The 25,774-nt window shown below is 46.1% G+C and overlaps 1 protein-coding gene across 2 annotated transcripts in view; it reads left to right on the top strand.

Moving 5' to 3' along the window:
* The window catches only part of GRK3 (G protein-coupled receptor kinase 3), a 1,268,751-nt gene that overhangs the window by 853,638 nt on the left and 389,339 nt on the right, over positions 1-25,774 (top strand). For both annotated transcript variants that reach the window (XM_078667331.1, XM_078667330.1), the window contains exon 10: positions 24,545-24,623. In XM_078667331.1, coding sequence (XP_078523457.1) covers positions 24,545-24,623 — 79 coding nt within the window. The remainder of the gene's footprint in view (positions 1-24,544; positions 24,624-25,774) is intronic.

Genomic DNA, 25,774 nt, shown 5'->3' with positions numbered 1-25,774 from the left:
TTGATTGCATTTGCTTTTCAGGAAATCCGTGGTGGAAAACAGGAGTTATGATGATTGATGATGATGACGACCTAGCTGCACAGCGCCGCGTTTGGACCGAAGGCCGAGAGACATTGTAAGTATGAGATTTAGCTTTTTCGCTGTTTGGTGGTGTTGTGTCGCGTGTTTTTTTGCGGGTGGGTTGGCGCCGGCGGGTCTTGCCTGGGGCTTTCCTGGGAAGGTCTAATACCGGATACAAGTGTTTTGGACAAAATCCATAAGGAACAGCCTTTTTTTTGCCATTTCTTCAGACATCTTGCTCAATGTAGCATTTTGGGGGGCTTCCTGCTGTTCGTGGGTGGGTTGCGGCCGGGGTCTCTGTCGAAGCACTGCTGCGACAGTCTAATCTTGATTGCATTTGCTTTTCAGGAAATCCGTGGTGGAAAACAGGAGTTATGATGATTGATGATGATGACGACCTAGCTGCACAGCGCCGCGTTTGGACCGAAGGCCGAGAGACATTGTAAGTATGAGATTTAGCTTTTTCGCTGTTTGGTGGTGTTGTGTCGCGTGTTTTTTTGCGGGTGGGTTGGCGCCGGCGGGTCTTGCCTGGGGCTTTCCTGGGAAGGTCTAATACCGGATACAAGTGTTTTGGACAAAATCCATAAGGAACAGCCTTTTTTTTGCCATTTCTTCAGACATCTTGCTCAATGTAGCATTTTGGGGGGCTTCCTGCTGTTCGTGGGTGGGTTGCGGCCGGGGTCTCTGTCGAAGCACTGCTGCGACAGTCTAATCTTGATTGCATTTGCTTTTCAGGAAATCCGTGGTGGAAAACAGGAGTTATGATGATTGATGATGATGACGACCTAGCTGCACAGCGCCGCGTTTGGACCGAAGGCCGAGAGAGACATTGTAAGTATGAGATTTAGCTTTTTCGCTGTTTGGTGGTGTTGTGTCGGGTGTTTTTTTGCGGGTGGGTTGGCGGGTCTTGCCTGGGGCATTCCTGGGAAGGTCTAATACCGGCTAGAAGTTAGTTGGACAAAATCCATAAGGAAACACCAGTTTTGGCACTTTGTAAGTTAGGGTTCGTTAGGGTTAGCCCTAGCAGCAGGATTGCATGTGTTTAGGGGGGTTCTATTGCAACGCGGTTCTGTTGTTGTAGAGCACTGTTGGAGCGATGCTGGCTATGGATACTTTTGCTTGCAGGCAAGTGGTTTGAATACAATCCACGGTCTGTATTTGGGTCTACTGTTACTTTCAAAGTACGTTTTGTAACCATTTTTCTGCTAGGCATCATCAAAGTGTGACTTTTTGAACCACACAGCGTACATACCTTTTATTTATTTATCAGTGGTATTGTAATAGCACTTCCTGTTTTCCGTTCAATAATTACAGGCCGGGTTTCAGTCAACATCCGCCAGGCAGGCAGTGGACAGGGTGTCTCTTCTGTCAGTGGTCACCACCACATTGATGGACGAAGCGTCAGCTGGAATGGAGGAGTGCCGCCAATAAGAGGAATTGTTTGCTGCATGCAACTTACTTACCAATTTCAACAGGACAACTCCAACAACATACGCAATACAGATACAGTATCCATTGTTGTCTTTTATTCTATGAGTGTGACTGCATGTGCTTACCTTTACTTTGTAACCAAAGATTGTCTGTAAACTCTGTATCTTCAATTATTGTTTGTCCATGCTCTGCTTTTTTTTTCTTCTCTCAACAAAACCTACCCAAAAAGAAACCCCCATTCCCATCCATTTTACAAACCCTAACCCTCTTCCCCCGGGCTGTGTTGTTTTGCTTGATGTCTGACTAAAATGACATCAATAATTCCACACACTTGCTGGGGAGGATAAGGTGATAGCAGCAACAGGCTGGTGAAGGAATACGAGGATATCTTCTAGACTTACTCAGCTTCAGTACTATATCTTCTAGTAGTAGTAGCCAATGTCAAATAAATTCAACGCAAGTACTAGTTATACTTGCAATACTTTACCATTTGTTAGGCTACATTATGGCACTGTTCTAGTGTACTGTCACCTGCTATTTTCTCGATCGTACCGTAACCGTTGTAATGCTACAGTAAGGAGTACAAACAAGGTTTCGTTTTCTTTTTTTCCATAGGCATGCAACTGCCACTGTGTCACACCACTAGTAACACCGCAATGAGGAAATGTCACCCGCCCAGGAATGACAACGTTAATCCCCATTTCACCTGGAGCCAGCCCTGGGCCTAGCCCTAATTTCTAACACAAATTACAGGTAAGATAAGCGTTTGGTGGGAGGTAGTATAATGGAGTATTATTTCGGAGTAGACAAGAGTTTGACGGTTGTACTACTAAAGTCCTACGACTGTTCAGGAAAACAAAGTTACTGTTACACCCCCGCCCCCCACCCACCAGACTGAAAAGCAGTAAAAAACAGGTATGGTCAGATAAAGTAGTTGGAAAATATATTTATTTATCCCTAACAAAATAATCTCCCTCACCCACCCTAACCCCAACGATTGTCTCTGAAACGTCCCAAAACGATCCCAACTCCCAAATCCCACCCCCCAAAAGTCTATAAAAAAAGGGCAAGGGACACTCCACTACTGGAGGGTGCTGGTGCTGGTGCATGATGCGGCATGGGCATCATACTCCTTGCGGAGGGTGGCAAGCTCGGAGCGGAGGCCCTTAACCAAGGTCTTATACCTCAGGACCTCCTGCTCCAGGTTGGACATGCGGACTCGGAGGCGGTGTTGGCGTTCCTTGCAGCTCCTGTGGGGGGCAGCTGGTGTTTCCGGTGCTTGGCGGTGGCGGTCGGCTTTCTTAGCCCGGCTCGGTCCCGCTGGTTTAGTCACGGAGGAGGATGCAGTCGAAGATGTTGCCCCGCTCGACTGCGTGTCCTCCTCCTCCTCCAGGGCCACCAGCCGCCGATACTCGGCGACTGTGGCCTCCAGCCTCCGTTGCCGGGCCAATCTAGCCTGCTCCCTCCTTGTTGTTGATTTGGAAGAAGGAGCAACTATATGAAGAAAGAAAGACATAGTCTGTAACCAATGCTCCTTATTAATAACACAAAGTGATTGAGCCGAAAGTTGGGTCACAGAGTACAAGTAGCAAATTGAAAGCACAGTACATAACTATTGAGGACAGTATCTATGTAACCCTCCCACTTCTGCATCCTTGCTCTAACAGTAGTGGTAGTTTAATGAACTAATTCTACGACCACTATGGACTTCCATTACAGTCGACTATGACAGTACACCAGTCTTATTCTTCTTCTTCTCTCTTGTTTAGGGAAATGGGTACGTTATCTTATGCAAGCCGGCAGAATGACATGGACACAGCACAGTGAAGTTGCACCCGAGAAAAAAAGTTGCACACCATGATGATGGAGACAGACTTGCGTTACTGTACCGGTCCAGTACATGCAGGTGGTGAAGCTATTACTTTTCTATTACGGGTGGCACTGAGAATACTCTGTTACAAGGGCTACTGCTTAATTAATTTACCTTTCACCCTACAGTGCAAATGAGTACTAGAAAAGGAAACTGAAGAAGCTAACTAATTTGATTATCTATCACTTCACATGGGACGTATTTAATGACAGATGAGATGACTTTAGGTGCTTTGCTTAATATTGAGTGAACACAGTGATACACCCACACATGAATGACGTACTACAAGTAAACTAAAGTTATTAAGAGAGGTACGGAGTGTCCACCGTAATAACCAGATATATGCTGTGAATGCAAACGCAATACAAAGTACTGCTACTATTCATGGAAGTATTGGACACATTTACAATTTCTTTTCCTTGCCTTCCCTGCACTGGGACGGACGTGCGGGTGCGGTGGTACATGCTCTTCAAGGTAACACTTACTTCACCTGGCGACCATCTACTCTCTCTAGATACACATTTGCTATGTAAGAGTCAGAGAATACCATGCTCCAGGCATCCATTCATTCAAAGTATACGCACACATACAGTTTCTGTTTCACCCACCCAGGCTGCTGTCCTTCCACCCATCCTTGCTTCATCATTGACCCAGCCATGCACCATACCATATTCTTTCCTTCCCAGCCACCTCTGGGTCCAAGCAAACACATATCGTTCTTCTTTGCCAGCCATCATACAAGTTCGCGTCCCACTTACTTACACCCTTCTTTCGCTTTTCGTTCATCCCATCCATCACGTTCGTCTAAGAACTTATTGGGATTCTTCTCACCAAAAACTTCACAGCTAAGTCGAAGTACATTTCGAGGAGGCTACTACCTGGTTGATTTGTAATTGTAATACACCCGTGCAGAAAGCACACTATGCAGTCTTCAATCTCAATAAGTAAGGAATATATAGCTTACCTGTTTCCGCCACCACCGTTTGATCCCCCACAGGAACGGCCACCAGCTCTTCTACCGCCGCATCCTCCCCAGAGGCCTCCGAGTCCAAGTCCAACACATCAGCCACCTCCGCGCTGGCCCCGTCACCAGATGTTACACCTACAAAGTACATTTAAGAAAGTTAGAATACACCACTCACTACTATATAATATTTGGTCTAGGAGAAATGTTAAAAAAACAGAATACAATGTAATAATTTGTGACTGTCTACTCCATAGTAAAAATGTCCCATTTTCCAGGGAAGGCTGTTGTCTTGCTGCACTTTTATGCACAACTGATGAATGCTTGCTTTTGATTTTTAACACGCACCACTTTTTCTCCTAACAGACAGAAGCTTGACTCCTGAGTCCTAAGAACACGACCAGGATCAAGTTCAAAGTAGGTGAGAGTTCGGCTCGACCACAAGAAATGTGTCCAATTAATCGTCAGCACTAACCACTTTTCCGTTTACAGTTAAATAGTTTTATGACAAAGTAGATTTCAATAAATGTGTTTACTTTTAATAAAGCTTTTACACTTAAATAGACTCTGTGGTTTTTGTTCCTCTAGACTAGAGTGGATGAGCTAAAGGTTTTGGAATTTTTGCAAGCATGAGTGCCTCTGACACTTCTTGACTGTGCTGTGACTCCGTACTACTCTCTTGTCCTGCGTACGATAATCTAGAGATCATTGGGGATCTATAATCGGTGACTTCGGGAGCTGAATGACTCTGCCACACTATCTAGTCAGTAAGGAGACAGTGCATAGAGGTATTGCTGAATATAATGGGAGTCCAATGGAATTGCCAAATGTCCAATCTTAGTTAGCTACACAGACAGACTAATAAAAATAGTCTAGTAATACCACAGGGAGTCATCATATTCGAGGCAGGATAAGAATTTATATTCAGTCTACAAGAAGATCAAAGACGATTTAGAAAAAATCGAATGAGGAACGCTAGGAAAAAATAGGTACTGTTTAGTAAAATGTAAACTTACTGGGGCCAGCAAAGGAGCCCTCGCCTGCCCGATCCTGGCCTGCATCCTCAGCACCCTCCTCCTGTGTCCTCTTGCCCTTGGGGGGAGCTGATGTACAACATGAAAGAAAGAAAAACCATAAAACATGGATGAGATTTTTCAACCAAATCAAACATTTCAAAAGAACAATAACAACATATTTTGGAAAAATAGCAAATAGATAGACAACTATTCCACGGGATCTATCTCATGTGGTATACTACGTTATTCGTATTGCCTGATTTGCGGAACGTTGACTTAGAAAGTTCCTATGTAACTCAATAAACAGACTACTAAAGAGGTTTGCCTAGGCCTGGCACTGCAGGCAGTAGTGCACAACACGTGACAGACAAAGTCCATCCTGCTTGCAGATCAGTGAATACTCAAACTATCAATCCACCCGCCACCACCGCCACTATTTCTTCTGATAGCCATGTGACTGTCTAAAGGAAGGACACTGGACTTCAGTCTGTTGGGGCTGATTTATAAGTCCCTTGCGGAAGTTGCGGCTGATTTTCCTCCATTGTTGCGTGCCTTTTCTGACGCAGCGGCAGAACAAAAGACTCGCCATGGTGTTGGTGCGGCGTATATATTAAAAAAAAAACACATATGGGCATATGGGCGATGCATCACGTTGTAAAGCCCTGCGCCATCAGGGGGCGTTCCGGCGCAAGGGAGGGCGTACCTGCGCAGGAACGAATCCTAAAAGTGGCTGAGGGAAATCTACAAGATGTCAATCAGTCATTTTTATGACAATGATGCATGACTCAAACCCTGCGCGCTTGAAGCCGACGTACGGCTTGATGCAGCATTGGGGAGATAGGGTACCCCAGAGCATTGCTGGAGCTGCGCCATCGTTGGCACGCAACTCCAGCAATGCGCTGCCTTTACGGCACAGATGCGTAAGGCTTCTGTGACGTTTTGGGCCAATGGGTGGTGGTGGCATGGCACACAATTACTGCCGCATCCCTGCTACTTTGCAGGGATGCGCCGGTAATTGAAAATATGACCCTTACTGTCTAGCATTACGCAGTTCTTTTCTTTACAGTACACTGATACATAATTTCTCAGGCCAATGAAATGCTTCTGAACACAACATACAAAACAAAGAAGCATAGTAGCAAGCAAGGCTACTGAGAAGGAGAGCAGTGCACCTGAAAATGAAATGCATAGAAGATTTTGAAATATAATTTACCTCAATGTAATCGGCAGCATTATTGCTCTTGGTAAAGAACAAAGATTTGCAAATAACAGAGCCGGATAAAACAGAGTAGTAAATGTACTACTACTACTACTCACCAAGCCCGGGGACCTCTACGCCGAGCGCGTCCAGCAAGTCCCGCTCCCGGTCCATGACATCGGTCCAGCGGTGGGTGGCCTGGTTATACGTGCGCCGGACCCCAGAGATCTTGTACATGGCCCGGCACACCTTCTCCCACCGCTGGCGGCGCTCCCGGATGCCATAGCCGGTCGCGATCTTGCCGCCTCCCAGGATCGTCTTGGGGAGGCGGCGCTGGACATGGAAGATCAGTGCCGCCACTTCCTCCGCGCTAAAGATCTCCCTCGGGACCACTTGCTCCCCCCTTAAACGCCCGCACGGGAGCCGGGCACGGGGTGCGGGACCCTTCCCCTTCTCAGGGTGCTTCCCGGCTCCCTTTACCATGGTCTGGGCAGAAATAAACTTAAATGATAAAGAAGAAATAGAATAGTGAAGAAGAAAATAAAAGAGTTTAAAAAAGTAGTTTAAAAGTAACTAAAAGCTGCAGAAAACACAAAAATATAGAGCTAGAAAAATAGAGGGTTAGATAATAAGTAAAATTAGATCAAAAAAACTTCAAACAAGCAAAGGATGGCAGAGATTGAGAGAGGATAGAGAAAGCATGCCCAGAACCATAGCAATGAATGAGAAACAAGATGGCCGCGCCCGTTCACGACCGCGTGGGTAAGTTCGCGCGAGATTTTCCTTGCGAGTACGCGCGAACTTGTACTCGCGAGCAGCACACTTTGCGAGATTACACATAGCGGGCGGAAACGGAATTACGTCACGCCAACAAGATGGCCGCGCCCGTGTACGACCGATAGGGTAACTTGGCAAACGAATAGCTAGAAGCGCCTCGCGAACACGCGCAAGATCACGCGAACATACACGTCGCAACAAAAACAATTTTGTATTCGCACGTATTCGCGGCTTCCGAAATCGATCTCGCACGGATTCGCGCCCCAAATAACGCGCGAAATTGCAAAAAAAACGATTTTAGCTAAAATGAAAGCAATGAGCAGGTGCAAAAGTTCAAACTTAACATTAGTAACATTCAAGGTAGTGCTTCCTGATGGGCCCCTCCAGAGTTTGCAACAATTCTATGACCCTGCTATGACCCAAACAGCAGGCTCATAGAATAGCACCATAAAGGTCCTGTAAAAAAAAAAAATCACTGCAACAAATAGCAAATTACAGATAAGGAAGGAAGCAGGTGCCAGCCAGACTGGAACTTTCAAAATTACTGACACATTAATGAAACACAAATTAATTGATGGCAGTTGAAGAAGGGCAGGTGTGCTAGCTTTTTTCAACCACCATAATCTACAGTAATAAATAAACCTAATAGGTGCCTGTGAGGATGTACTAGAGGGTGGCATGGGTGTCCCAGAGGGTGGCAGTGGTGAAACAGAGGGTGCTGTGAACCTGTGATGATAAACCAGACGTAGAAACAACATAGTCGCGGCCGTTGCAAGCCGAAAAGTAAGTTCGCAATTGCGAACTTGTCCCAAAATCGGCGCGAACACGCGCCAACACAAAAAACGGAAAAATCCGCAAGTCCGCTAGAGTTCGCGGATCTTCGCGGATTGCGAATCCGTAAATACGCAAGTTCGCGGATTGCCAATCCGCAAAATCCGCCCATGCTTAGCAGTATCTTAAGTTGCATTAGCCTAAAGTTTGGCCGGATGGAGAGGTCCCCTCAAACACTCCTAGGTCTCTTTCTCACCTGTTTCTTTAGTCCTAATAGTCATTCGGTGCATTATTATTGAATGTTCTAAAATTTAGGGACACATATAGAACAAAGAGTCTATCTGGTGCAATCATTTAGGAATACACACATGAACAATCATTCAAAGATGTAAAAATAAAAAATAATAAAGAAGAATGGAACCACTTGTACACTTTTAATGACATTTGTATTTACAGCCTCATACCAGAGCTTAGTGCTCATGTGAGCATACAATGAATGCAGAAAAACCAGTATAATAGTATTGATAATAGAATATGCAATGGAACAATTCTACCTTCGACTAATGTATACAATTTTGGGTCCTGAGAACTCTGAGCAAAATCAGTTTATAGATATTTGGTTTGATTTTCCAGAATTGTCTATGACTTTTGGACCTGTGGTCATTTGAAGGTCATCATCAGGACAAATTAATTGCATATGATGCAAAATAAGATCATTGGGTTGGAGCAAAGAGTTCATTTGATTAAAGGCAAAAGGAACACATCGCCAATCACTGCAGATTTCTGCTGACTTCTTGCACCCCAATAGGTGATTATGTTAAATGTTTGGGCCACTCCTCTCAAACTACAGCAAACTATATGCTGTTCTGCAAAAAAGCTACTCTTGCTTGTTACCATCCATCTCTTTGAAGACCCTGCCATCTTCAGATGATTACTGAGCATTTGGAGGCACTTGATTTCCACCTGCAATCTGTCCAGGCTGCTGCAGACCAATTTAAGATTACACGATTGATTCATGGTGCATAGACCTCTGATATGGTCTCCGATGACATGCCACTATTCCATAGTCTTATACCAAAACCTAAATTGCTACAAAGAAACTCTAGGTTTGCCTCTCTCATCTCAACTTTGCATGCCAAATCCAGTAAGCTTCCTTCGAGGAATTACTATCTGTGTATCCATTTTTTCCACATTTGTATAGCTGGTGAGTTGTTGGAGAACATATCTGATAGATGCACCCATGCATTGACATTCCATGTGATCAGCTAGAAATCAATTTGACAGTGCGTACCATGTTCCCAGGAATAGAATGGAAAATCCACTAAGATTGTGTGCCTATATCTCTAAACGTCGATCAATTGCTTGTGATCTATAACGCAGTAAATCTCCCTAGCAGTGTAAGACATACACGAAGATGCCTCCTGAGAACTGTCCTAGTCTGTATTTAGAGTGGAGGTAAAGTCCACTCCCAATATTACAGTCTGAGGGTCAAGCCTTCTATGCTTAGACTGTAGATCAGTGTAGAATTTGGCCAGTCAATGTTTTAGCCATGTACATTGATGAATGTGATTACTAGACTTTCCAAGACATGACTGCTTTCAGGATCAGGAACTAGTTCTATGATGAGGAGTGAGAAGCCCTTCCAATTGATGGTGTATAGGCAGTTACCAAATATTCTAGCTGTCCTAGCCTTATCTTAAAACGAAGCTAAATGTGCTTCTTAATTGACCCCCATACATATATTACGGCTATGTGGGTATGTTGTAACTTTTCTAGTGATTTAGTCCTCTTTCATTCCAGGTCAGCAATCATAATATTAGCCTATGAAGTACATTAGTGATATAATACCATACAAAATAATGTCCATGCAAATCTTATTATTAGTATTTACAGATATTGCTGGAAAACTAAGTATCATATTCATTCTGGCTTACCCAAGGCTGCCCCCACTGCCGACCCCAACTGACAGCGAGTTCATCCCACCGCACTGAATTAACATCAGCCATTTAAATTCCACCCGTATGGCATCCAAACTGCCCCCACTAAGGGGCTAAGTATACCACCCTCAGTGTCCACCACCAGAACACAGCGATAAACGCTCAATTAAACATACTGTCATGCCATCTCCCCAGACACTTTATAGGAAGACATCATGTGGTTCTCTCTGCCTACAATGATTATAACAAAGCAAGGAGCATTGATATGAACAGATGCTGTGGGCAGGGAATTACAGGTCATTTTTATACGGCATCACAACATGGAGTAGAAAAAGCAATCTAATCAACAAGCCACGATTTCAACAATTTAAATCAAAACAGGATACAAAAGATAAGCTTAATCATTATTGTCCCTATCATCTGCCAGTTCTTTCTAAGCACTCCTCATGGACACACCCAATTTCCCCATTACATGTTTCTTAGGAAATCAGAGAGCCAGCTGTGGACCCCCCAAACATATGTGTTTTGCCTTCAATATAGTGCCTGATTTGGGCAGGGTACATTAGAGCATAGGCGATGTTCCAGGATTGTAGCTTTTTCAAGATTACATTAAACAACCAGTGCACCTCTTGCACAGCTTCTATGAAGCCAGGAAAGAGAGTTAGAGAGGATCCTGCATGGTTGACATCCCCTTTCTCGAGAGCAGTCTCAATCCTTGCAGTTCAGGAGGTGGTGATGATTTGGCTGTGGGGCTGTCAGAAAAGTGCCCCACTCCTGGTACCAAATTGTAGTGGTGGTTAGCGTATGAAGAACGGAGTCAGAGATAGTCGATAACAGGAAACAACTGTGTTTTATTTTCATAAAGAGATATAAATGCATCAGGACCCACGGCACAACCAGAACCGCAAAGGAGGAAGGTCAGGTTAACAATGACTGCCTTCCCGTCACCAAGTTCCAAAAGGGAATTGGAACATTTAGAAAAGGAACATACAAACTTAAAGGGGAATATACAAATAGGAAATAAAGAAACAACACAGTAAATCAATGCATGTGATACAAAATGAGGGTACTACATGGGCAGTACCTAGTACTGGCTGAGCGCCAGCGACCTATATGCACACTCCACAATGATGTGTGACAAGACGCTGTCCTTGGCAATAGATCAGTCATGAGATTCTCACCAAATTTTTCCACATTTCAAATGTTATTTGATTTCAACAGGCTAACAATTCTCGTGTTATTGCATTTAGACATGGCTTAGAGGTCTTCATTCTTAAATTGTATGTCCTCAGATACCTTTTCTATCTTTAGCTTCTATTTGATCGTTGGGGCCTGATCATCCTCAATGTCAGAAATATGACGTTAAGCCAAATGTATTCAGCAGGCTTGGTCATCAAAGCTTTTAGATATGCAGTCCATGTATAAGCTTGGAGAGTCTATCTTGCTATCCATCATTCAGAGGTGATGATTTATATCTTGTAGGATGGTCTTGAGGACACGGTCCTTGGCAGACTTCAAGGATTGAGAGTCCCCATTCTCTGATGGGCTGTCATCCACAGAGCGAGCAGATCTCTCGAGATTAAATACAATTTTGGGCAGTTTCTGTTGTTTCTTGCTCATCGTTATTTTGTAAATGTGTGATAGACATGGAGCATAAGGAGGAGACCCTTAACATGCACCAGCACTTTGGCTGGGCTCTACCAGTTTTCCTCACTCTATGGCTCCTCTTATAGTTGCCCATGGCTATCCATGTGGATTGACAATTCATGGTGATATAATCACTCCAGTCATTAAAGCAACTCCTGGGTCCTGAACTACTGACCTATGTAGGAGAGGATCTGCCAGCAACATCAAGCCCTGCTGTAGGAGGTAGAATGTGATGACATATATAGAAGTATATGTGTAGGGCTGGACCTCTTACCACCTTTCTACCATTGCAGAGACAGCAATTTCATGTCTTCTCTGCAGGGCATCCCACAGTCCACTTCAGAATAGTAGCTTTCCTTCAAACTGACTCCCAAGCAGGACAAACCTTAGCAGCATCTCCCAGCCGCTCTTTGCTGATGCATTCCTCCAGCCCACTGATGGTCCCATCATTGGAATTCTCTGCTTGCCTCATCTGTTCAGACTGCCCTCAACTGAGCCATCTTCTAATCCTGGCCCTCAGAGCCTGGGTCAGCTGATTCATGCCATACAGGGTTCCAGGTTCGCTTCCACCATCCACTTGCAGCAGGAAGCCAAAAGGTGCTTTCTGTCCTACTTCCTGCTCACCAAGCCCAATCTTGATAACCCAAAAACACTTCAGCTTGAGGGGTAGTGAGCAAGCTGCTGTAGTTCCCTTCAGAGGCCCACACTCTACCAAAAATTGCATTTCCATCTGGTTTAGATCAATATTGAAAGAGTAGTTTGGATTGGCAGATATTGGGTAAGGGGATATGTATGACTCACAAAGCCCAGGATATTTGAAGGATTGTCAGTGTGGCTAAATAAGCTGCATTAGAATGTGGCCATCTTCGAGCTTTGCTGTATCCTTCCCCTTAGTAGCAATTACTTAAGGTACTGCATTGGCAGCAGCCTAATTATTCTTGCTATTGGGAGTACTCTTTGATACTCCTATGCCCAGAACATCTTCTGATGTGGATATCCCAACTATTACTGTTAGATTCTACTCCTAAAAATACCATTTATGTGAATGATAATTTTGGCGTCCGTGTACCAGGCCAGTCACAGGTCCGTGAGAAGTTGCAATTAACTCTACATAGGTGTTCTGTTTCGGGATCTACTACATAATTGAAAAGAACGCATCTTGCTACATTTGTTCTCTTAGGTCGCATCTTGCTACATTTGTTCTTAGGTTGTCTTTCTCAGTTATCAGGATAAATGAACATTGCATAGTTCTGCAGTGAATGATGGGGAGAGGATGTGGCCTAATAGGCTAGGAAGGTCGTTTTCAAATTTGGGGGACTGGGATCGAGTCTCGGCAACGACGTTCAACCGCCTGTGATTCTGGGCAAATCCCTTAATCTCCTGGGGCCTTATTTATGAAGGTCTTGCACCGCCAGTGCGTCACTTTTAAAATGGGAAAAAGTGACGTACCAATGTGTGGTATCCTCTACTGCAACTATCTTCCTTGTTTGCCTCTTACCCTGTGTTCCAGCATAGAATGGTGTTGATCAGAATGCTGTATCTTAGTTACCAGCCATTTGCCAGCTGGACTCTGGAGGATGAGGTCCTTTGATTACAACCTGCATTAAACTACCAACTGTTACAACTTCAATCTGTTTCTTCTTCATTTACAAGAGGATACTACATTTTGGCGACGATTGGACTTACCCACATCTAAGGACCTCAACTCAACTCGGCTCTACAACCACATCCACAATTCCTTTTTACAACTTTATTATCATAGAGTCCCCTGACAACTTCTACCATCCACATCTCAACTCTGCAGGAAGTGACTACTTTATTTTATTACTCAAAAAAAAAAGAAAACGACAATTGTGAGTACTTTAAAATTCGCTACCTGCTTCCCTCGCAATCTTTGAGGTAATTTGACTGTGTGATCCCTCAACTTCACCCTGTCAGAGGACTTGTGACGACTCACTCACCTCTCACAACCTCCCTAAAAACCGAGGGTAACTTAGACTTTAAATTTCAATTGTGGATGACTTTGTTTCCTTTTAAAAAATATCATCCTCCAACGAGACTGCCAGCGCGCTCTGTTGACATTCAAACTGCGCCTAGCAACGTGACTCACCTGCTGTTTACTCCGTCACCGCATTCCTGCTGTCTTGACACGGAACCGGCCATCAATTCTTCACGGAAGGAGAGTGACGTCCTTCCTATGCAACGCGCATTCCGCGTCGCGTACTGACGTCATCGTGCAGTCGGCCATGTTTTAAAAAAAAAAAAAAAAGAGGTGAAGAACTTTATTGTTTACGCCACAACACAATAAGCACAGGACACTCGCTGAACTTTCCCCTGCTGCTGCTACTGCCAGGCAAGTGTACTTCTTATTGTCTTCGTTCTTCAAGCCGACTCACTAACTGTCTACTCGCTGGTCGGCACAGCCTTTCAACTCATCTCGCTGATCGGCACAGCTCAAGCCGATGATATTTCCTTTCATACAAACGCTTCTCTACCTGTGAAGTAATAATCCTCATATTTACAGTATTTTCCATAACGTGTCAAACTAATAAGAAAATTAACTTGTTATATCGTTAAGATCCTCTTTTACTTAGTTCTTTATACACGCGTAGAAACTTCATCACCTTATTTATTTACCTGCTCTTTTGCCAACATGCAAAATGTCACTGCTCCTCCTTTCTTCCTCTCAGAACCGAGTGATCCCCCCATTCCTTGGCTCAAGTGGAAAAAAGTCTTCGTGCATTATGCGAGAGTGTGTGGTACCTCACTCAGCGCTGAGAGGAAGTCTTCCCTTTTTATGCACTGTTTGGGCTCAGAAGGGCAAGATGTTTTCGAAAATTTACCAGACTTGTCTGATGCCAGTTCTCTTAATGAATATGAAGTGTGCATAAAGAAGATGGATTTACACTATCTTCCTAAATTGAGCATGGTGTTAGAACGCTTTCACTTTGGGAAAAGAATGCAGAGGCAGGATGAGACAGTTGAGCAATATGTCACAGCTCTTCGTAAACTTGCTTCTACCTGCTCTTTTGCTGGAACTTTAGATGAACGCCTCAGAGACCAACTAATGCTTGGTTCTTCTCTGGAAAAAGCTAAAGACAGTTTGTGGCAAAAGGACAATCCCACTCTTCAAGAGGTGATCGTGTCACTTAAATTACATGAACATTCAAATACCTGCTCTGAAGTGATTCGGAAAAACACTTCGGAAGAAAAGAAAAGTTCTACTGAAGTCAAAGAGATAAAGACTTCCCCGAGTTCTAGCTCACAAAAATCATCCTCCCACGATGCAGGAAATTCAACGGATAATAAGGGTAGTTCAAATTCAAAATTATCTAATGTGAAATGTTATCGCTGTGGCAACATGGGCCATCTAGCCAATGCCAAAGATTGTCCAGGGTTAAAAATGATATGCTCGTTGTGCAAGAGGAAAGGCCATTCATCGAAGTGTTGTAGGTCAGGGAAGGGGCAAAAGAAAGTAAGAGAAATTGATATCTTTGATCAAACTCAAGATGAATATGTTGTCTCTCAAATCAACGTAGTAGATATGGATGGTCCTATGGAAAAGGTATTAATTGATGAGTGCCCAGTGGAAATGTTGTTTGACTCCGGGGCAAAGATCACCTTGATACCAAAACTATTCTTTGAGAAATATTTACTTAGGAAGGTGAAGTTACTTAAGCCTGACATTATTCCTAAAGGATATGGAGGCCAAATCATAAATCTCTTAGGATACTTTATGGGGACCATTGATTTTAAGGGGAGAGTTACTGCAGGGAAAATTTACATTTCCATGAAGGGTGATTCTCTCATTAGTTGGGCTCATCAAAAAGATCTTGGAGTCTATCTTGACCCCAATCAAAGCCCTTCTGTGTGTCTAAGAGACATTTCTCCCAAGGTAGAGGTGGTTTCTGACAACAGTCATTGGGCCCAAAGGTTTCCTAGCGTGTTCAGTAAAGAACTAGGATACCTAAAAAAATATCTCCACCTTATTAAGTTAAAAAAGGACTCTGTCCCTGTTGTTGCAAAGGTCAGGAATGTTCCGCTCTTGGTACGTGACAAGATGAAAGCTGAATTAGACAAATTAATAAACAATGGTGTGATTGAGGAAGTAGAGGGTACTGAATGGGTTTCGCCAGTGGTTATGGCTCAGAAGGCCAATGGCGAGGCAAGATTGTGCATTGATATGAGAGAATTGAACAAAGCAGTCATAGTTGACCACTACCCTCTGCCCAACATAACTGAAATGATGTCTTCCTTGGGTGGAGCCACCTTTTTCTCCACCTTAGACCTCTCCTCCGCTTACCACCAGGTTAAGTTACACCCTTCTTGTCAGGAGTTTACCACGTTTATCACTCCCTTTGGCACCTTTAAATTCCTTAGGATGCCCTTCGGCTTGATATCAGCTGCCTCTGTGTTTCAAAGGGTGATGGAGGGCATCCTAAATGGCATTGAAGGTGTTAAAGTCTATCAAGATGACATTTTGGTAAATGGTATAGATCGTGATGAACATGATGTGAGAGTGTCAAAGGTCTTGGAGAAACTGGAAATCGCCGGTCTCACTCTTAGGCTTGACAAGTGCAAGCTAGGTGTAAAAACCATCGAATATTTAGGACACTTGGTTACTGGTTCAGGCATCAAACCCAAACCCTCATTAGTGGAAGCCATTTCCAATCTGAAATACCCCAGCTGCAAAGATGAATTAGTAAAGTTCCTGGGCATGTCTGAATTTTACAACAAGTTTGTTCCTGGGTTTGCTCAAAAAACAGAGAAAATGAGAAACTTGTTGAAGAAAGGCCAGGAATTTCTCTGGGACGAAAATTGTTCATCTGAATATGATCACATCAAAAGCTGTCTAAATCATGCCCAAGATTTGGCTAGCTTTGAACCCTCTAAAGAGTCCTTCATCATGACCGATGCGAGTTGCAAAGGTATAGGTGCGGTCCTTCTGCAGAAAGGTGAAAAAACTGATAACACCATTCTTTTCATTTCGAGGCCTTTAAGAGGGGCCGAGTGCAATTACTCGGTCATAGAAAAAGAAGCTTTGGCTGTGTATTGGGCTGTTCATAAACTTAAGAAGTTTGTTTGGGGTAAACACTTCTCTGTAATTTCTGATCATAAGCCCCTTAAAGAGGTCTTTGGGAAAAAGGGGCTAGATTGCATCTCTCACAGAATAAGGAAATGGGTAGTGGCCCTACAAGAGTTTGATTTTGTTGTCAGTTACTTACCTGGGGCCAATAATATTCTTGCTGACTGCCTATCGAGACTTACTGGGGAGGATACAGCTGATCACCTGGTAAACGCCTCTGAGAGTAGTGAAGATGCTTTTGACAATCTCAAAGTATGTGTTGTCACCGAAGATGTGATCACGGAGAGTGAGTGGACGTCTGAGATGCTATCGGATCCTACTCTTCAACTTGTCGTCAGGTTTCTACATAATGGTTGGTGCCAGAAGAAAGACTGTTGTGATGAAATTAAAGGGTTCTGGGGTGTAAAGGACCAACTTTCCATGCTAAATGGCTTGTTAGTTAGAGGTAGCAGACTAATACCCCCGGTGAAACTTAGACCTAAGATAATTGAGTCTGCTCACTCTAGTCACATGGGCATAGCCAAGACCAAGGCAAGGGTTAGAGACACATATTGGTGGCCAGCCATGGACACAGAAATTGAAAGATCAGTTCGTGATTGCGTACAGTGTTCTTCTAGTGATAAGATTTTGAAATGCAGAACACAACCCATGACTGTCAGGAAGCAATCTAAAGGTCCGTGGGTTGATATCTCCTTAGACATTCTAGGTCCTGTCAAAGTGAATAGCCAGGATAAGTATGTTCTTGTGTGTATAGACATGTTTTTCAGATGGCCCTTCATAAAAATTGTTTCTAGAGTTGACTCTAACTCAGTCATCTCGTTTCTGGATAACTTGTTCAATCAATCAATCAATCAGGTCATTTATAGAGCGCACTACTCACCCGTAGGGTCTCAAGGCGCTGGGTTGGGGGGGGGGGTGCCGTTACTGCTCGAACAGCCAGGTCTTGAGCTTCTTCCTGAAGGAGAGGTGGTCTTGGGTCAGGCGCAGGTCGGTTGGGAGTGAGTTCCAGGTCTTGGCGGCCAGGTAGGAGAAGGACCTTCCTCCTGTTGTCGCTCTTCGGATGCGGGGGAAGGCGGCGAGGGCGTGGCTGGTTGATCTGAGGAGGCGCTTGGGAGTGTAGAAGTTGATCCTGTTGTTGAGGTAGCTCGGGCCTTGGTCGTGTAGGGCTTTGTGCGCGTGGTGAGGAGACGGAAGGTGATTCTCTTGTTGACCGGGAGCCAATGCAGATCTCTCAGGTGTCCGGAGATGTGGCTGCGTCGGGGGATGTCGAGGATGAGTCTGGCCGAGGCGTTCTGGATCCGCTGGAGTCTCTTCTGGAGCATGGCGGTGGTTCCGGTGTAGAGGGCGTTGCCGTAGTCCAGTCATTTACAACAAGGGGTGGTGATGGACAGAGTCTCTGAATCAAGCAGAGTACTCTCACCCAGTCAAGAGATCAGAGCTAGATCCAACACCGTTTTTTAGCTCATTGCACCATCCCAGTTTCAGAACCCGGCTGTATGCAAATTAGTCTGTCCCTGGCCCAGTGCATCATGGGAACAGGGCAGACCAGACTACAAAAGCCAATTCTTACACTGGGAAGGAAACAAGCTTCCGGGGACCGGTTTCTGCCATTTCAGGCGTCTTCGGCCCGGCTTGCTTGAATCATGATGGTGCAATGAGCAAGGGACTCACATCTGAGCATACCCTTCCACGCTTAGGGTGGACAAAATTATTTACAACAAGGGGTGGTGATGGACAGAGTCTCTGAATCAAGCAGAGTACTCTCACCCAGTCAAGAGATCAGAGCTAGATCCAACACCGTTTTTTAGCTCATTGCACCATCCCAGTTTCAGAACCCGGCTGTATGCAAATTAGTCTGTCCCTGGCCCAGTGCATCATGGGAACAGGGCAGACCAGACTACAAAAGCCAATTCTTACACTGGGAAGTAAACAAGCTTCCGGGGACCGGTTTCTGCCATTTCAGGCGTCTTCGGCCCGGCTTGCTTGAATCCTGATGGTGCAATGAGCAAGGGACTCACATCTGAGCATACCCTTCCACGCTTAGGGTGGACAAAATTATTTACAACAAGGGGTGGTGATGGACAGAGTCTCTGAATCAAGCAGAGTACTCTCACCCAGTCAAGAGATCAGAGCTAGATCCAACACCGTTTTTTAGCTCATTGCACCATCCCAGTTTCAGAACCCGGCTGTATGCAAATTAGTCTGTCCCTGGCCCAGTGCATCATGGGAACAGGGCAGACCAGACTACAAAAGCCAATTCTTACACTGGGAAGGAAACAAGCTTCCGGGGACCGGTTTCTGCCATTTCAGGCGTCTTCGGCCCGGCTTGCTTGAATCCTGATGGTGCAATGAGCAAGGGACTCACATCTGAGCATACCCTTCCACGCTTAGGGTGGACAAAATTATTTACAACAAGGGGTGGTGATGGACAGAGTCTCTGAATCAAGCAGAGTACTCTCACCCAGTCAAGAGATCAGAGCTAGATCCAACACCGTTTTTTAGCTCATTGCACCAGTCCAGTCGGCTGGTGACGAGGGCCTGGGTGACCGTCTTCCTCGTCTCGGTGGGGATCCACCGGAAGATCTTACGTAGCATGCGCAGGATGTTGAAGCAAGACGAGGAGACGGCGTTTACTTGTCTGGTCATGGAGAGGGAGGAGTCCAGGATGAAGCCCAGGTTGCGTGCGTGGTCCGTCGGTTTGGGTGCGGTGCCCAGGGCGGGGGGCCACCAGGAGTCGTCCCAGGCGGAGGGCGAGGAGCCCAGGATGAGGACCTCCGTCTTGTCCGAGTTCAGTTTCAGGCGGCTGGTCGTCATCCATTCGGCTACATCTCTCATCCCTTCGTGCAGGTTGGCTCTGGCGGCGGCGGGGTCGTTGGTCAGGGAGAGGATCAGCTGGGTGTCGTCGGCGTAGGAGATTATGTTGAGGTTGTGTTGGCGTGCGATGGCCGCGAGGGGGCTCATGTAGACGTTGAAGAGGGTGGGGCTCAGTGAGGATCCTTGAGGGACGCCGCAGATGACTTTGGTGGCCTCTGACTTGTACGGTGGTAGGCGGACTCTCTGTGTTCTTCCGTCGAGGAAGGAGGTGATCCATTCCAGTGCCTTGTCCTGGATTCCGATGTTGCCGAGGCGCTGTACTAGGGTGCGGTGGCAGACAGTGTCGAAAGCCGCGGAGAGGTCCAGGAGGATGAGGGCCGCTGTTTCTCCGTTGTCCATCAGAGTTCGTATGTCATCGGTGGCAGCGATGAGGGCGGTCTCGGTGCTGTGGTTCGCTCGGATGCCAGACTGTGAGGGGTCGAGGGATCCATTCGTCTCGAGGAAGGCAGCCAGCTGTTTGTTGACGGTCTTCTCGATGACTTTGGCCGGGAACGGGAGGAGCGAGATGGGACGGTAGTTCTTGAGGTCGGTGGGGTCTGCTGTGGGTTTCTTGAGAAGAGCGCTGAGTTCGGCGTGCTTCCAGCTCTCAGGGAAGGTGGCGGTGTCGAAGGAGGTGTTGATGATGTCCCGCAGGTGGGGTGCGATGACAGCGTCGGCCTTGTTGAAGACGTGGTGAGGGCAGGGGTCAGTCGGAGATCCGGAATGGATGGAGTTCATTGTGCGGATGGTGTCTTCGGTGCTGATCGGAGTCCAGGTGCGGAGGGTGGTGGTGGGTGGCGTTGTTGCGGTTGTGGCTTGCGTTGGTTGGTTGCTGAAGCTGTTGTGTATGTCCGCGATCTTGTTGTGGAAGTAGGACGCGAGGGAGTTGCAGAGGTCTTGCGACGGGGTGATGTCATTGTTTCCGGCGTTGGGGTTGGAGAGCTCTTTCACGATGTTGAAGAGTTCCTTGCAGTTGTGTGCGTTGTTGTCCAGCCGGTCCTTGTATGTATTTTTCTTGGTGGCGCGGATCAGTTGGTGGTGTTTCCGGGTGGCGAGCTTGAGGGTGGTCATGTTGTCCGTAGTTGGTTCCCTTCTCCAGACTTTCTCGAGGGCTCGACAGTTCTTCTTGGAGCTCTTGAGTTCGTCGGTGAACCATGGTGTTTTTCTGCTGCAGGGTCTGCTGGGTGGGGTTCTCAGAGGGGCGAATTCGTCCGCGCAGTTGTTGATCCACTTCGTGAGGTTGTCGGCGGCCTGGCTGGGGTTCGCTGAGCTGGCGGGGGGGTGCTGGCTCAGGGAAGCGGTGAGCTGGTCGGCTGTGATCTTGTTCCAGCTTCTTCGGGCAACCTGTTGCTGGTGGTGGTGGATCGTCGTTCTTTTGAAGGTGAAGTGGACGCAGCTGTGGTCCGTCCAGTGGAGTCCTGTTGCGTGGCTGAAGGTGACGTCTTTGCTGGATGAGAAGACGGCGTCGAGTGTGTGTCCGGCGAGGTGGGTGGGGGTGGTCACCAGTTGCTTGAGTCCGAGGTTGGCGAGGTTGTCGAGCAGGCTGATGGTGTTGCGGTCGCTGTTGTTCTCCAGGTGGAAGTTGAGGTCCCCCAGGAGGATGTAGTCGGCGGAGGGGAGGGCATGCGGGCTGACGAAGTCGGCGATGTCCTCGCTGAATCGTGCGCGTGGACCCGGGGGTCGGTAGATCAGGGTGCCTCTGAGGGTGGTCTTCGGGTTGGTGTGGATCTGGAAGTGCAGGTGTTCAGCGGTGGTTAGGGTGTCGTCGGTGTTGGTCGTGATGCGGATGGTGTCTCTGTGGATGATGGCAATGCCTCCTCCCGTCAGGTTGGCGGTGCGGTCCCTCCGGATGATCTTGTAGCCCTCCGGGATGGCGATGGCGATGTCTGGGGCTGAGGAGGCGTTCATCCAGGTCTCGGTGAGGAAGGCAACGTCAGGGGCGGTGGTGTCGAGGAGGTTCCAGAGTTCTACGGCGTGTCTGTGGACGGAGCGGGTGTTGAGCAGGATGCACTTGAGGTGGTTGCTGCTGATGTTTGGCTTGGCGAGTGCTGGTGCAGGATGAGTCCGGATGCAGGTGAACTTGCAGGCGTGGCAGCTGAAGGGTCCGTGGGTGTGCTTCGGGGCGGCTCGATGACATCCTGGGATGCGGCCGGTGTTGAGTGCGATGAGATCGGCGGCGTTGTAGGTTCGTCGGGTCGGTTTCCGTCGGTGGGGGCCAGGGGTCCTGGCGCTGGTCGCGATCCGGTCGCGGACGGGCGCAGACGGGCTTACCTTTGGCGCGCCTTCGGCGCACAATCGGCGCGCCCGCTGCGCGTCAACGCTGCACGTTCGCATGGTTGCCATTTAAGGCGAAGTGCGCGGGTGGGCGGAGCAGCTGGGAGGCGGGAGCGGGGAGGGAACAGAAGGAAAAAAGGGGCGGGGTCGGCGGTGGTGGCGGGAAGCGGGGGGCGGCGAGGAAGGCGGGAAACAGGAAGGAGAACGGGCAGAGACTACGAAGAAACAAGCACAAATGACAATCAAAACACGCTTAACACGGGCAGAAACTACGAACAACAAGCACAAATGATGGTCAAAACACGCTTAACACGGGCAAAAACTACGAGAGAAAAACAAGCACAAATGATTTACAGAACAGAGCAACGATAGCAGGGTCAGCCGGCAGCGAGGCAGGCAGCGAGGCAGAGGGCACAGCAGAGGGGCACACGCAGCAGCTGGTGGCCGTGCGGCGCGGGGGTGTCCCACAAGTGGGTCACACTCACCTGTGTCGCACGGTCGCCATTTAAGGCCAAGTGCGCGGGTGGGCGGAGCAGCTGGGAGGCGGGAGCGGGGAGGGAACAGAAGGAAAAAAGGGGCGGGGTCGGCGGTGGTGGCGGGAAGCGGGGGGCGGCGAGGAAGGCGGGAAACAGGAAGGAGAACGGGCAGAGACTACGAAGAAAGAAGCACAAATGACAATCAAAACACGCTAAACACGGGCAGAAACTACGAACAACAAGCACAAATGATGGTCAAAACACGCTTAACACGGGCAAAAACTACGAGAGAAAAACAAGCACAAATGATTTACAAAACAGAACAGAGCAACGATAGCAGGGTCAGCCGGCAGCGAGGCAGGCAGCGAGGCAGAGGGCACAGCAGAGGGGCACACGCAGCAGCTGGTGGCCGTGCGGCGCGGGGTTGTTTGCTCAAGAAGGTCTACCAAGCTCAGTTCTCACTGACAATGGGGTACAGTTCACCTCTACTCTTGTAGAAAAGTTCTTGAGTGAGAGGAGCATTGTACACAAGCGTGCTGCCGTTTATCATCCAGAAAGCAACGGCGTAGTCGAGAGATTCATTAAAGTTCTTAAGGAAGCGATGCAATTAGCTCTTGTTTCTAAAAGTTGTTGGGAAGAAGCTTTAGAAAAGAAAGTCTGCGAATACAGATTCACTGCTCACTCTTCCACTGGTGTAACCCCATTCATCCTGTTCAAAGGTAGATCTGCTTGTACCCCTCTCAAACCTTCTTGGATTTTAGGTAAACTTGGTCAAACTGGTGACCCTTGCCATGACGCATCTGACTCTATCTCTTGGAAAGAGAGAGAGTTGGACAGGATGATCAAAAGGAAGTATCAGTATGATGAGAGAAAAGCCGTAAAGAAGACTGTTGTGTGTGTAGGGGATGTAGTAAGGATCAAACTACCTGAGAGGAAATTTGGGGTCTCAAAATTTAGCAAACCTATAAAGGTTATAAAGGTTTTGGGTAATGCCATCAGAACTCAAGACCATAAAGTATGGAATCTCGGCAGAGTTGTTGTCTGTCGCTCTATTGGTCCCATTCAAGAAACCAATCCTTCTTCCTCATTATCCTCCTCTAGTGGTGCTGTGAGGAAGTCAACGAGGAAGAGACTTAGCTCTTCATGCTTAGAAGGATTTGTTACTTCCTGATTTGAGTGGCTTATCTCATCCCTCATACCCTCCTCCCTCTTATTTCTACTCTGCCTATTCTTTATTTAAATGTATAAGTAACCTTGTTACTAGGAGGGAGGTACTGTGGTATCCTCTACTGCAACTATCTTCCTTGTTTGCCTCTTACCCTGTGTTCCAGCATAGAATGGTGTTGATCAGAATGCTGTATCTTAGTTACCAGCCATTTGCCAGCTGGACTCTGGAGGATGAGGTCCTTTGATTACAACCTGCATTAAACTACCAACTGTTACAACTTCAATCTGTTTCTTCTTCATTTACAAGAGGATACTACACAATGGCGCAAGGCCTTCATAAATGAGGCCCCTGGTGCCTAACAAAAATGAATGTGTCCTTGTGTCATGTAACTGGTGCTCGTGTAAAGCGCTCTGAAACCTTCGGGTCAAGTTCGTGCTATATAAACTATGAAAAACAAAATGACCCATGACACATAGTAGATGTTTTTAAACCTTTAATATCTGAATGTTGCCCTTTAATCTTGCCAGCAAAATATGCACCAGCATAATATTTTTGAAGCTGTTGTTTTCAGGATCTTGGCTGCTAAAATGCTGCAAAAGGCAGTACCGCGGTAAAAAGAAGCTCCTTGACATGAAGAGAATGGGCGAAACGGTTTTTTATCAAATGTTTACTTATTCAATACATAATGCTAAGTAGGTATGAGCAAAATACTAACATCTAAAATTAGAAGTGAGTAACTATTTTCCTGGTAATACCGCATGATGACTTTGTCCAATGCATTGTCATTCAGAATAATGCCATAGACAGTGACAACTTGCTTTAAAAGACTGGTAGGTAGTCCAGCTTTGATGGATTTTATGATTCTCAAAATATTTTGACATTTAACTTTAAAACAACAATAACAACAGCGATAATTTGATTCATTTTGTTTTTATTTAACGACATTGTTAAGAAATACGTATTTGCCTTCTTGCGAAAACATTATTTCCTAATAAATTATCTCTAACTTCTTACAGGACTGTCCTTTTATAGTGTGTATGACCTATGCATTCCACACACCTGACAAACTCTGCTTCATCTTGGACCTCATGAATGGTAAGCAGAATACAATCACTGCAATTTGCTCAGTACAACTCTGTCTTCATGTTGTTCTTTTTGTGCATTTGAATCAATCAGTGTAATGTAGAAAATAAGAATGTTTTAAGTTGATTATAATGTGATTTCCTGCAATGATTTCTTTCGGTTCGATAAATGACAAGGTACTTTATGCTAGCTACTCAAAATTAGTGAGGATGTCCAATGATTGATTGTTTATTATGACTGAAAGGGGCTGCTTACATCATGGCAATTCCCTTGGTCTGCGAAGTATCATTAAGATGAACAGATCGAATATCACACAGAAAAAATATGCTATGGTCAAGGGATAGGTTTAATATTCATTCTTTTCATTTTTGAGCTTTTCAACGTTCATTAATTTCCTGCTTGTACGATATTAAGCAAGAGCATATTATCAAGAAATTCCTTTCACTCTAATTTTTTTTTTAATTTAGCTAACCAAAATAAATTATAAACACATTGGACATTTTATTCCCCATCATACCTAATCCTTAGTACATGGAGCAAAATGTTGGTGCCAGGTTGGCATGGTAAACTGCCACATGCTCTACTCTTTGCAGAGAGGGAAAGTTCCATGACACTTTTTATCCTACCCTTATGTACAACTTAGTTTGCTAGAAGATCTTCATATACATCCTTTCCTGAGTTAAGACTTTTTGTAACTGATATGTAGGACAGAATGATGTTCTGACATACAGCCACTGTCAGTTAGCAGCAACACAAAGTGTGAGTGCCAATCCTAGAAAGCCATTTGGACAATTTAAATAATCTTTCAGTATGAAAAGAGCTTCATGAGGCTTAACTTTCTCGGATAGTACAGTGTGATTTGTTTTGGTAGTTTGGATGGGGACTAATACTTTGTTATTGGGTCCTGTTCTGGGGGGGGAGGGCTGTGGGAGTGTTATGGGGTGTTCAGGTTTTGGGGAGTTACAGTTCTGGTGTGGGCTGGAGCAGCTTGAGGATGGAGTTGACGGGGAGACACTGTTATGGGGACATTACCTGAATTGAAATGTATCACATGGAACGTGCGGGGGCTGCATACCATGTCTAGGCGCCACAGGGTGCATGCATATTTAGTGCGCAGGGGGGTCCAGATAGCGTTGCTCCAGGAGACACATCTTACCAAACTG

This window comes from Lissotriton helveticus, chromosome 11 (assembly GCF_964261635.1).
Source record: "Lissotriton helveticus chromosome 11, aLisHel1.1, whole genome shotgun sequence".
In the NCBI taxonomy this organism is placed as follows: domain Eukaryota; kingdom Metazoa; phylum Chordata; class Amphibia; order Caudata; family Salamandridae; genus Lissotriton; species Lissotriton helveticus.
The sequence above is the reverse complement of the archived record's forward strand: the minus strand, read 5'-3'. Positions and strand labels throughout refer to the sequence as shown.